Here is a 12048-nt window from a genome sequence, read left to right as displayed (position 1 = left end):
TTTTGACTATTGTATTTATTTAAAACACACCAACCGTGGATACTCAAACATTCCATAAGATAACCCCCCCCCCTACAGAAAATCACACACTACAGACCACATGACAAGGTATCAAAGACTCTTTATTTGGAAATTAGTACAAAGTTTTGCTCCTGTGTTAAAAATAGTAAAATAGCCCAGAACATTTGCTACCGCCACTACAGTCTGTGGCACCCTAGCCAACCGAAGGGAGGGGGTTCAGGAGGAGGGGGGCAGAACAGGCCTATGATTCCACAAAAACAATATTTACACCGGTTTCTTTCTGCCCCTCCCTCCCTCAACTATTTTGTAGGACCAAAAGGGTCGGGACATGGGCTGTGCTCCAATTATCTTAAATGCTTCCCTTCTCATCTCCTTTCATCACTACAGTGGCAGAACGCTGTAAAACAAATGTAGGAACTCCTGTTCCATAAACATTCCAATGTTGTTGGGAGCATAGTGCTCGCAGCACCAGAGTGATGAGGTTTCATTCCTGCATAGGCCACATATTGTGACAGTGTGGGTGGGTGTCATAACTATCGTATCATTATTTGCAAGCAAGGAGATAAGGAAAGGCAGCTTAAAAGGACCTGGAACACAACCATATTTAACTCAGGCAACCGTCTATATCCTTACAATGATAAGTGAATCGACACGCTCTAAAGCATTTACCTATTTACATTAAAAAAGGAAATAAATTAGAACCATTATATACGGGTGCACAACTCCAGTCCTTCTGGGATGGCGTGTGTCTGGGTTTTCGTTTCTTTTCAATTCATCATAAACCAGCCGACAACGCAACACTTGAGGACTAAAGCTGTCCACCCGTACATTCACAAGTCTGATGTGTGCGTTTTTATGCTTTCTGAATGTCTTTCTATACATTGTGTGTGTGAGCATGTGCATTTGAGAGGGTTAAGAGTTAGTGTTATATTTCTGTTGGTTGAAGTTGAGTGGATTTGCTTTTCAATATCAAGCATCTACATTCAGCTATGGGTGTAAGTAACCAAGTAGGCTAACGTCTACGGTCAAGTCCACTACGCGCTCGTTGCATTGCCTGTGTCTGCAGGCTCGCGCTACAGTCACTCAGAGGTAAGGAGAGAAAGGTTGAGTTATTAGTAGAGGCTCCAACCTAGAGGGTACCATCATAGCCCTCGCTGACTCCTTTGCTCACATGAAAAGACAAGGTGGAGTTAACCACATTACTGGTACACTACCCATCCTCTCCTTTTATGCCTGATAGGGTTCTCAAACTCACAAGCAGAGAATTACAGAGATAAGACCGAAAGAAAAGACACCTTTTCGGTGAATTGGGAAAAACATAGCGGACAGAGAAACGTAGTTGTACGATTTTTTTTCAAGAGGAAGCCATTTTAGGTATTTTAAAAAAGTAACGTGATTTCCTCAATGGAACCTTTAGTCCGAGAACAAGACGTACAAAAGGTAGAATGACAATGTTACTAACATAAAACCGTGCAATTGAATATAGTCACAATCTCAAAAGATCTGACATTTATCCTGGGCACAGTCAACATGGGAAGAGAGCAGCCAATGTAGAGCTGCCACACCTTCAGATGCAAATCTCAAATTCAAGCAGAAAGTATAGAGCCTTTTACAGTTTAAGGGGCTCTTAGGGGCCAGATGGGTCCTCTTGCAGCAACAGTAGCCCTAAAATCAGAGCTTGAGGCTGGGGTAAGGCAAGGAACCTCTCCCCCTCAATCCCCAACGCCAAGAAAACACAAGTGTTTTCAGTTCCAAAATATTATTACAAATCTTAATCTCATTATAACCAATGTTAAAAAAAAATACATCTAACCCTACATTTATGACATCATCTCCACATTATATTATGCACACCTCAAATTGTTATTTAAAAATGTATCACTAATAAATAGATTTAAACATAAAAAACAACCCCCTCTCAAGGTGCATTTCATTACAGTAATCGTATCCAGTTCCCTCTCGCACACACACACACAATAATGAAGGATTTTTGTCAGCAATGTTTTCACCATAAAACAGGACTGTTTCTTCCCCAGGACACAAAACACACACATGCTAATAACTGCTTTGCTTAGCCCAGCGGCCCTCAGACTTCATGACATGAGCCTGCTACAGCTGCACTACATTGATTGGCTGGCGTGGTATCAAACACTCCGCCAATGACAGCAGCATAGTGTGCAGTGACAGTCTGATTGCTGGATGGGAACCCCCTTGGGGTGTGTACCCCAAACCATCCAATGCTTGGATACAAGCTAGTAACAAGGCCAAAGGTCATCTTTCTGGTCAGACAGACCTCACCCTGTGGCAGGTTGACCACTTGTAAGTCTGTCTGTACATCTGTCTCTCCAACCAGACATTAGCTTTGTAAAAAAAGGCTATGTATTGCTATAGAAATGCCCTGCCAGCTAAATCATGTGAAGCGCTAACAATCTGAATGAGCCACAACTCTTTCCAAGGAGATTGTCCAACTGCAGCATAGTGTAGGGCCAAAATGAGTTGAGTTTGCATATATCCCCATTGTCAGTACTGACCATTTTGTCTACTTCTCCAGGCCACTGTGTGGCGCCTGTCCTAGTTCTGCTTCTGCTCAGTCCAGCTTCTCCAGCACCGCGGGTACGTAGACCAGGCTGAGCTCGGAGCCAAAGTCGCAGACGATGGCGGCATTGTTCAGCACCACGAGCTGGCGGACCCCCTGGCCGTCGCTGCTCTGGCCCAGGTAGACCGTCTGGAGGAGGTCCCCGAAGTTCAGGTCCCAGAAGGACACACAGCCCTGGCCCCCTGTCACCAGGAGAGACTCAGAGATCACCCCCAGACTGGCACCGCAGCCCACCTCCTGGGGGAAGGGGGAAAGAAAGACAGGTTAGGTTTAAAGAAGGAAGGATAAATTGGGATAGAAGCAGGTGAAGAGGCATAAACTATCGTTGAATAACAGGAAACTAGTTTACCTGATTTCTCCCAAATTAGCCACACAGAGACGCACCTGCTGTATGGAGTAGAGCTTGATGCCCGTGCTGCGGTCCCAGATGCAGATGAGGTCGTCGAGGCCGCTGCTGATCACGCACGATGTGGTGCAGACCAGTGAGGTCACGTCGCCGCGGTGACCGTACACGTGGCTCACCCGGCTGCCCGTCAGCACATCCCACAGACAGATTGCTCCGTCCTGCCCCCCACTGGCCAGAACCATGGTCTGCAACACGACAATGACATACTTCACATGGGTCATATTCATTAAGTACTTCACATGGGTCATATTCATTAAGTACAAACAGAAAAAAGTGAACTGCTATGAGGGACTGCCTGGACTTGTTCATAAGAAATCCTAATTTTCCGTTGCAAGATGTTTTGCTACGATGTGCCCTAGTAAGGGGGGCTTACACTTGAATGGATTTTGATCGGAAAGGAGTACCTTAGGCCGCGTTTACACAGGCAGACTTTTAACCAATGAGACCAGCTCTGAAAAAGATCTGATTTGAAAAGATTTGATGTGATTGGTCAAAAGACCAATTAGTGTAAAAAATATCAGAATTGGGCTGCCTGTGCCTTAGTGACTCTCCTGCACAGCCAGCAAGACTGGTACAGAAGGTATGGAGAAGGTGGAATTTTAGGAGCAAGGTGAGCACATTGCATAACTATCCTTCTGGGGGAAATTCTTAAAGGGAGCAGACTTTGGGTTGGAATGCAGCCAGACAACAGTTTAGCCATTGGAACACAGCTTTGGGGGACATGGCTGTACCATCGGACTGCCCCGATGGGGGGGGAATACAGACTGTACCATCGGACTGCCCCGATGGGGGGGGGGGGGGTACAGACTGTACCATCAGACTGCCCCAATGGGGGGGGGATACAGACTGTACCATTGACTAACCTGGTCTATGTAGATGGCAGTGATTCCACCAGAGTGGCCCTGGAGCGTGAAGAGACAGCATGAGTCCTCCAGACGATACACCTGACACACAGGGACAAACAGCAGGGTTTTAGTGTGTGAGTGTTGATTTTATACTGTATTATCATGCAAAAGGTCGGTGAACGATATACACGTGTGTGTGTGTGTGTATGCGTTTCTGTACATCTGTCAGCGTGTTTCTGTGAGCGTGTCCTCCCTCACCCTGACAGTGTGGTCCTGGCTGCCCGTGACCACTCTGCCGGCAGCGGCTCGCAGCACCGTGATGGGTTTCTGGTGGGCACACTGCACCGAGCGCGTCAGCTGGCATGAGATCACATCCTCACTGCTGTAGCAGGGCGAGGGCGGCATGTTACTACGCCCGGGGGGACCTGGCACCCACAACATAGATAACACACTCATCACAGACCTTTAGAGTTAAAACGCTCAGAAAGTCACAAAGGTCAAAAGTAAACATGTCTGGAGACACTTTACTTGATAATTAGTTAACTACACTATTTATAGCTACTGTTATAGCTACGGGCAATAACATGTGACTCCAGTTGTTAACATTTTACCGATTGTGACACAATCGACTTTCCAAGCATATTAGACATACACTGAGTGTACAAAACATTATGAAAACCTTCCGAATATTGAGTTGAACAGCCTCAACTGGTCGGGGCATGGACTCTACAAGGGGTCCAAAGTGTTCCACAGGGATGCTGGCCCATGTTGACTCCAATGCTTCCCACAGTTGTGTCAAGTTGGCTGGATGTCCGTTGGGTGGTGGACCATTCTTGATACACATGGGAAACTGTTGAGCGTGAAAAACCCAGCAGCTTTGCAGTTCTTGACCGCCTGGCACCTACTACCATACCCCGTTCAAAGGCACTTCAATCTTTTGTCTTGCACTTTCAACCTCAATGATACACAATCCATGTCTCAAGGCTTAAACATCATTATTTAACCTGTTTCCTCTCCTTCATCTACACCGATTGAAGTGGATTTAACAAGTGACATCAATAAGGGATCATAGCTTTCACCTGGTCAGTATATATCAAGGAAAAAGCAGGTTCCTAATGTTTTGTGCACTCGGTGTATATTGACATCATTGGGTCGTTTGACAGTGTGTGTGAAGCTCACCTCTGTACTGCAGTAAACCCAGAGGCTTGTTGATGTCGACAGTGAAGAAGTCTAGAGAGCCGTCGAGTCTGGCCGCCACGATCCTGTTGTTGAGGAAGGCCAGGGCCGTGATCCCCGAGACGCCGTCTTCATTACTGCAGCGTAACGAGCCCTCCACTGCATCCCACAGCTAACCACATAACACATTAGTGCACTTACCCTGTCTTTTTCTCACTTTCCCTTTGCCAATTTCTCCTACTCTGTCTCCTCTTGCAAATATTGTTTCCTGCTTGCTCATTATGACTACCTCCTCTCTTTCCCCTTCTCATCTCATCCACTCCCACTGCACCCATCCAGTTGTTTCTTTCTGTTCTACAAGGGAGCATCATAAAGTGTCTAGTGACGGTGTAGGGGGGTTGATTTGGGATTGGGTCTCACCTCTAGTTTGCCGTTGCTCCTTCCAGCAGCGATGAGGTTCCCCCGGAGCTCCATGGCCCACACGGCGCTTTCCCAGTCCGGGGTTTCCTGGCCCTGTGGAGCAGGGGAATGGATGTACCCCAGGCTGCGTATCCTCTGGGGAGGGGGTCCCGACAGGGGTGAGGGGTAGGAGGCAGTGAGGCCCGGCGAGGGAGGCTCGTGCTCCAGGTAGGCCTTCTCCACCAGCCCCCCGAAGTCAAAGCCATCCCTGGGCGGGGTGAGGAGGAGGTGGGAGGGGGCCTGGGAGTCGAAGTTGGTGTCGATGAGGGGGGTGAGGTCGGGTTGGTTCTCAAAGAGGGCAGGACGTGGGGTGGTCCGCCGCCTGAGAGGGTAGCCCTCGTCCTCGTCGAAAAACCCGCCCCCTGGTTCTGTCCCGCCCCCCAGATTTTCAGGTTCGGCCACACCCACAGCGTCCCAACCATCCCGCTGCTCCCAGCAGCCACTGCTGCTACTCCGCCGCAGCCTGACAGAGACAGTTTAGTGTTCAGACCAGGACGCTGGATATGCATATAGGAGAACAGGTTGGAAGACTATGTAGAAAGAAATAAAAGGACATGGGAATGGGACGAAGGGAGAACACATAAAAACTATGCTGAAAGAAAACAACATCTAATGACTTGTACTTACATATGTAAAATGAATATTGTACATTTATTTTTAAAATAATACAAGTTGTACTCCAAAGAGATGGGTAGTGCCAGAAAATATAACACATTATACATGAACACAAGCATGAACTGTCCATAGGTGTGTGTATGTACGTGTGGGTATGTAATCCTGTATCGGCCAAGGTGACCTTGTGGATATGGTATGTGGACACGCTGTGTGTGTGTCTTACCCATGTTTAGGAATGACGGTGAGGCAGTCTCCAGTCTGAGTGTCCCACACACGGATCTGTCCTGCCAGACAACAACTGGCCAGCAGCATGCCGTCACTCGCCAGACACTCTATATCCTGGTGTGTGTGTGTTTGTGTGAGTGAGTGAGTGAGTGAGTGTGAGAGAGTGAGAGAGTGTGAGTGAGAGAGAGAGTGTGAGTGAGAGAGAGAGAACGCAGAGGAGAGATACTTGTAAATATTCATGCAAATGAACAATGGTATTTGTGTCAGCGTGTGTGTGTGTGTGTGTGTGTGTGTGTGTGTGTGTGTGTGTGTGTGTGTGTGTGTGTGTGTGTGTGTGTGTGTGTGTGTGTGTGTGTGTGTGTGTGTGTGTGTGTGTGTGTGTGTGTGTGTGTGTGTGTGTGTGTGTGTGTGTGTGTGTGTGTGTGTGTGTGTGTGTGTGTGTGTGTGTGTGTGTGTGCGCCCAGTCTCTCACCATGCTGTGTCCACACAGCAGCAGGGGGGAGATCTCGCTGATGGGTGGCGAGTAGCCGTAGTCGTCGCAGGGCAGGTCACCGCGACGACGGCGTCCGTGGGCCACGCCGTTCTGGCCGTAGTTGCGGGAACAGAGGACCCGGTAGAGACAGAAGAGCAGCAGCACCAGCAGAACCCCTGCCGCCAGGCCCAGAGCTGCTACCCTAAAGAGAGACAGAGACAGACAGGGTTAATAACCTGTTTGCTGCCTTCTCCATACGTGCCAATAAAGCTGGTTTGGATTGCACTGACAGAGAGAGCAGGTTAAGCGTGTGAAGAGACAGCACGTTAGAGACAGAGAGTACCAATGACGGGGAGACCAAGCCATCATGTAGCACAGAGCATCTTACAATAGAAGGACTTGAACGTTGAGAACGGTGTGAACTTGACGCAATGACGTACCGACATAAATCATCAGCTCGTCAGAATGACATTTCATAACATGACCGGACTGTTCATTGTCCCCCCCCCCCGTGAGGAAAGCCTGGAAAGCAGATGTAATGGGTCCAGTGTGTCCCTCTAGTGGAGACAGGGGTAAAGGCAGAAGCCTAAACAAGCACCTGTAGTGTAGAATGAGTCACTGTCATGACAACAGGGCCTGACGCACTGGTGTGACCAGCTCGACGTGCAATACCAGTTCTGAAACCACGGCAGAGTCTGATTGGTCCAGCACACGTACTCTCCCACACATGTTCATGCATGGAGTCAGCGTGTGCACACTGACTTTATTGTCCCCTTAGGGAAACGTTGTACCCATGTGGTGTACACACTGACTTTATTGTCCCCTTAGGGAAACGTTGTACCCATGTGGTGTACACACTGACTTTATTGTCCCCTTAGGGAAACGTTGTGCCCATGTGGTGTACACACTGACTTTATTGTCCCCTTAGGGAAACGTTGTACCCATGTGGTGTACACACTGACTTTATTGTCTCCTTAGGGAAACGTTGTACCTATGTGGTGTACACACTGACTTTGCCTAGCATGTACAACTATGTGTACATGTACACCTATCTAGCATGTACACCTATCTACACCTATGTGGTGTACACACTGACTTTACCTAGCATGGCCTTGTAGATGACCTGGAGCCAGTGGGTCTGGCGACGAATATGTAGCGAGGGCCAGCCGACTAGAGCATACAAGTCGCAGTGGTGGGTAGTATAAGGTGCTTTAGTGACAAAACGGATGGCACTGTGATAAACTGCATCCAGTTTGCTGAGTAGAGTGTTGGAAGCAATTTTGTAGATGACATCGCCGAAGTCGAGGATCGGTAGGATAGTCAGTTTTACTAGGGTAAGCTTGGCAGCGTGAGTGAAGGAGGCTTTGTTGCGGAATAGAAAACCGACTCTTGATTTGATTTTCGATTGGAGATGTTTGATATGGGTCTGGAAGGAGAGTTTGCAGTCTAGCCAGACACCTAGGTACTTATAGGTGTCCACATATTCAAGGTCGGAACCATCCAGTGTGGTGATGCAAGTCGGGCATGCGGGTGCAGGCAGCGATCGGTTGAAAAGCATGCATTTGGTTTTACTAGCGTTTAAGAGCAGTTGGAGGCCACGGAAGGAGTGTTGTATGGCATTGAAGCTCGTTTGGAGGTTAGATAGCACAGTGTGCTATCTAGAGGGTCCAGATTGTCAAGCCCAGCTGATTTATACGGGTCCAGGTTTTGCAGCTCTTTCAGAACATCTGTTATCTGGATTTGGGTAAAGAAGAACCTGGAGAGGCTTGGGCGAGGAGCTGCGGGGGGGCCGGAGCTGTTGGCCGAGGTAGGAGTGGCCAGGCGGAAGGCATGGCCAGCCGTTGAGAAATGCTTGTTGAAGTTTTCGATAATCATGGATTTGTCGGTGGTGACCGTGTTCCCTAGCCTCAGTGCAGTGGGCAGCTGGGAGGAGGTGCTCTTATTCTCCATGGACTTCACAGTGTCCCAGAACTTTTTGGAGTTGGAGCTACAGGATGCAAACTTCTGCCTGAAGAAGCTGGCCTTAGCTTTCCTGACGGACTGCGTGTATTGGTTCCTGACTTCCCTGAACAGTTGCATATCGCGGGGACTGTTCGATGCTATTGCAGTCCGCCACAGGATGTTTTTGTGCTGGTCGAGGGCAGTCAGGTCTGGAGTGAACCAAGGGCTGTATCTGTTCTTAGTTCTGCATTATTTGAATGGAGCATGCTTATCTAAAATGGTGAGGAAGTTACTCTTAAAGAATGACCAGGCATCCTCAACTGACGGGATGAGGTCAATGTCCTTCCAGGATACCCGGGCCAGGTCGATTAGAAAGGCCTGCTCACAGAAGTGTTTTAGGGAACGTTTGACAGTGATGAGGGGTGGTCGTTTGACAGCGGCACCGTAGCGGATACAGGCAATGAGGCAGTGGTCTCTGAGATCCTGGTTGAAGACAGCGGAGGAGTATTTGGAGGGCCAGTTGGTCAGGATGACGTCTATGAGGGTGCCTTGCTTACAGAGTTAGGGTTGTACCTGGTGGGTTCCTTGATGATTTGTGTGAGATTGAGGGCATCTAGCTTAGATTGTAGGACTGCCGGGGTGTTAAGCATATCCCAGTTTAGGTCACCTAACAGAACAAACCCTTAGGGAAACGTTGTACCCATGTGGTGTGCACACTGACTTTATTGTCCCCTTAGGGAAACGCTGTACCCATGTGGTGTGCACACTGGCTGCACATGTTCAAGCCAATTAGACCACTTCAGTGGAAGTATGCAAATGTGGACCGCCAGGGACAAAATGGCTGTTTTTCCTCAACCTTAAGGTTGCACTTACATTCACACGACAACAGAAAGCAGCCTTTTTCCATTCACACGACAACAGAAAGCAGCCTTTTTCCAGTCACACGACAACAGAAAGCAGCCTTTTCCCAGTCACACGACAACAGAAAGCAGCCTTTCCATTCACACGACAACAGAAAGCAGCCTTTTTCCAGTCACACGACAACAGAAAGCAGCCTTTCCAGTCACACGACAACAGAAAGCAGCCTTTCCAGTCACACGACAACAGAAAGCAGCCTTTCCATTCACACTACAACAGAAAGCAGCCTTTCCATTCACACGACAACAGAACGCAGCCTTTCCATTCACACGACAACAGAACGCAGCCTTTCCATTCACACGACAACAGAAAGCAGCCTTTCCATTCACACGACAACAGAAAGCAGCCTTTCCATTCACATGACAACAGAAAGCAGCCTTTCCAGTCACACGACAACAGAAAGCAGCCTTTCCAGTCACACGACAACAGAAAGCAGCCTTTCCAGTCACACGACAACAGAAAGCAGCCTTTCCAGTCACACGACAACAGAAAGCAGCCTTTCCATTCACACGACAACAGAAAGCAGCCTTTCCAGTCACACGACAACAGAAAGCAGCCTTTCCAGTCACACGACAACAGAAAGCAGCCTTTCCAGTCACACGACAACAGAAAGCAGCCTTTCCAGTCACACGACAACAGAAAGCAGCCTTTCCATTCACACGACAACAGAAAGCAGCCTTTCCATTCACACGACAACAGAAAGCAGCCTTTCCAGTCATACGACAACAGAATGCAGCCTTTCCATTCACACGACAACAGAATGCAGCCTTTCCATTCACACGACAACAGAAAGCAGCCTTTCCATTCACACGACAACAGAAAGCAGCCTTTCCATTCACACGACAACAGAAAGCAGCCTTTCCAGTCACACGACAACAGAAAGCAGCCTTTCCAGTCACACGACAACAGAAAGCAGCCTTTCCATTCACACGACAACAGAAAGCAGCCTTTCCATTCACACGACAACAGAAAGCAGCCTTTCCATTCACACGACAACAGAAAGCAGCCTTTCCAGTCACACGACAACAGAATGCAGCCTTTCCATTCACACGACAACAGAATGCAGCCTTTCCATTCACACGACAACAGAAAGCAGCCTTTCCATTCACACGACAACAGAAAGCAGCCTTTCCATTCACACGACAACAGAAAGCAGCCTTTCCAGTCACACGACAACAGAAAGCAGCCTTTCCAGTCACACGACAACAGAATGCAGCCTTTCCATTCACACGACAACAGAAAGCAGCCTTTCCATTCACAAGACAACAGAAAGCAGCCTTTCCATTCACACGACAACAGAAAGCAGCCTTTCCAGTCACACGACAACAGAATGCAGCCTTTCTATTCACACGACAACAGAAAGCAGCCTTTCCATTCACACGACAACAGAAAGCAGCCTTTCCATTCACACGACAACAGAAAGCAGCCTTTCCATTCACACGACAACAGAAAGCAGCCTTTCCAGTCACACGACAACAGAATGCAGCCTTTCCATTCACACGACAACAGAAAGCAGCCTTTCCATTCACACGACAACAGAAAGCAGCCTTTCCATTCACACGACAACAGAAAGCAGCCTTTCCATTCACATGACAACAGAAAGCAGCCTTTCCATTCACACGACAACAGAAAGCAGCCTTTTTCCATTCACACTACAACAGAATGCAGCCTTTCCATTCACACGACAACAGAATGCAGCCTTTCCATTCACACGACAACAGAAAGCAGCCTTTCCATTCACACGACAACAGAAAGCAGCCTTTCCAGTCACACGACAACAGAAAGCAGCCTTTCCATTCACACGACAACAGAAAGCAGCCTTTCCAGTCACACGACAACAGAAAGCAGCCTTTCCAGTCACACGACAACAGAAAGCAGCCTTTCCAGTCACACGACAACAGAAAGCAGCCTTTCCAGTCACACGACAACAGAAAGCAGCCTTTCCATTCACACGACAACAGAAAGCAGCCTTTCCATTCACACGACAACAGAAAGCAGCCTTTCCAGTCACACGACAACAGAAAGCAGCCTTTCCAGTCACACGACAACAGAATGCAGCCTTTCCATTCACACGACAACAGAAAGCAGCCTTTCCAGTCACACGACAACAGAAAGCAGCCTTTCCAGTCACACGACAACAGAAAGCAGCCTTTCCAGTCACACGACAACAGAAAGCAGCCTTTCCATTCACACGACAACAGAAAGCAGCCTTTCCATTCACACGACAACAGAAAGCAGCCTTTCCAGTCACACGACAACAGAAAGCAGCCTTTCCAGTCACACAACAACAGAACGCAGCCTTTCCATTTGAGGCTTGAAATGTTAGGAAATTATCATATTCATGTAATTCCATCACCGCCACAGGCCTAACATA

The 12048-nt window shown here is 48.3% G+C and overlaps 1 protein-coding gene across 2 annotated transcripts in view; it reads right to left on the bottom strand.

Annotated features, from left to right (window-relative positions):
* Positions 1-104: 104 nt before the first annotated feature.
* The window catches only part of LOC124005137 (sterol regulatory element-binding protein cleavage-activating protein-like), a 33484-nt gene continuing 21540 nt past the window's right edge, over positions 105-12048 (bottom strand). For both annotated transcript variants that reach the window (XM_046314115.1, XM_046314114.1), the window contains exons 14-21: positions 6816-7017; positions 6342-6457; positions 5465-5966; positions 5048-5216; positions 4127-4293; positions 3887-3967; positions 3002-3208; positions 105-2854 (exon numbers count right to left, since the gene is read on the bottom strand). In XM_046314115.1, coding sequence (XP_046170071.1) covers positions 2609-2854; positions 3002-3208; positions 3887-3967; positions 4127-4293; positions 5048-5216; positions 5465-5966; positions 6342-6457; positions 6816-7017 — 1690 coding nt within the window. In that variant the 3' untranslated portion in view covers positions 105-2608. The remainder of the gene's footprint in view (positions 2855-3001; positions 3209-3886; positions 3968-4126; positions 4294-5047; positions 5217-5464; positions 5967-6341; positions 6458-6815; positions 7018-12048) is intronic.

The sequence above is a fragment of the Oncorhynchus gorbuscha genome, linkage group LG19 (assembly GCF_021184085.1).
Source record: "Oncorhynchus gorbuscha isolate QuinsamMale2020 ecotype Even-year linkage group LG19, OgorEven_v1.0, whole genome shotgun sequence".
NCBI classification, from domain to species: Eukaryota; Metazoa; Chordata; class Actinopteri; order Salmoniformes; family Salmonidae; genus Oncorhynchus; species Oncorhynchus gorbuscha.
Note: the sequence above shows the minus strand (reverse complement) of the source record. Positions and strands in the feature narration are given on the sequence as shown.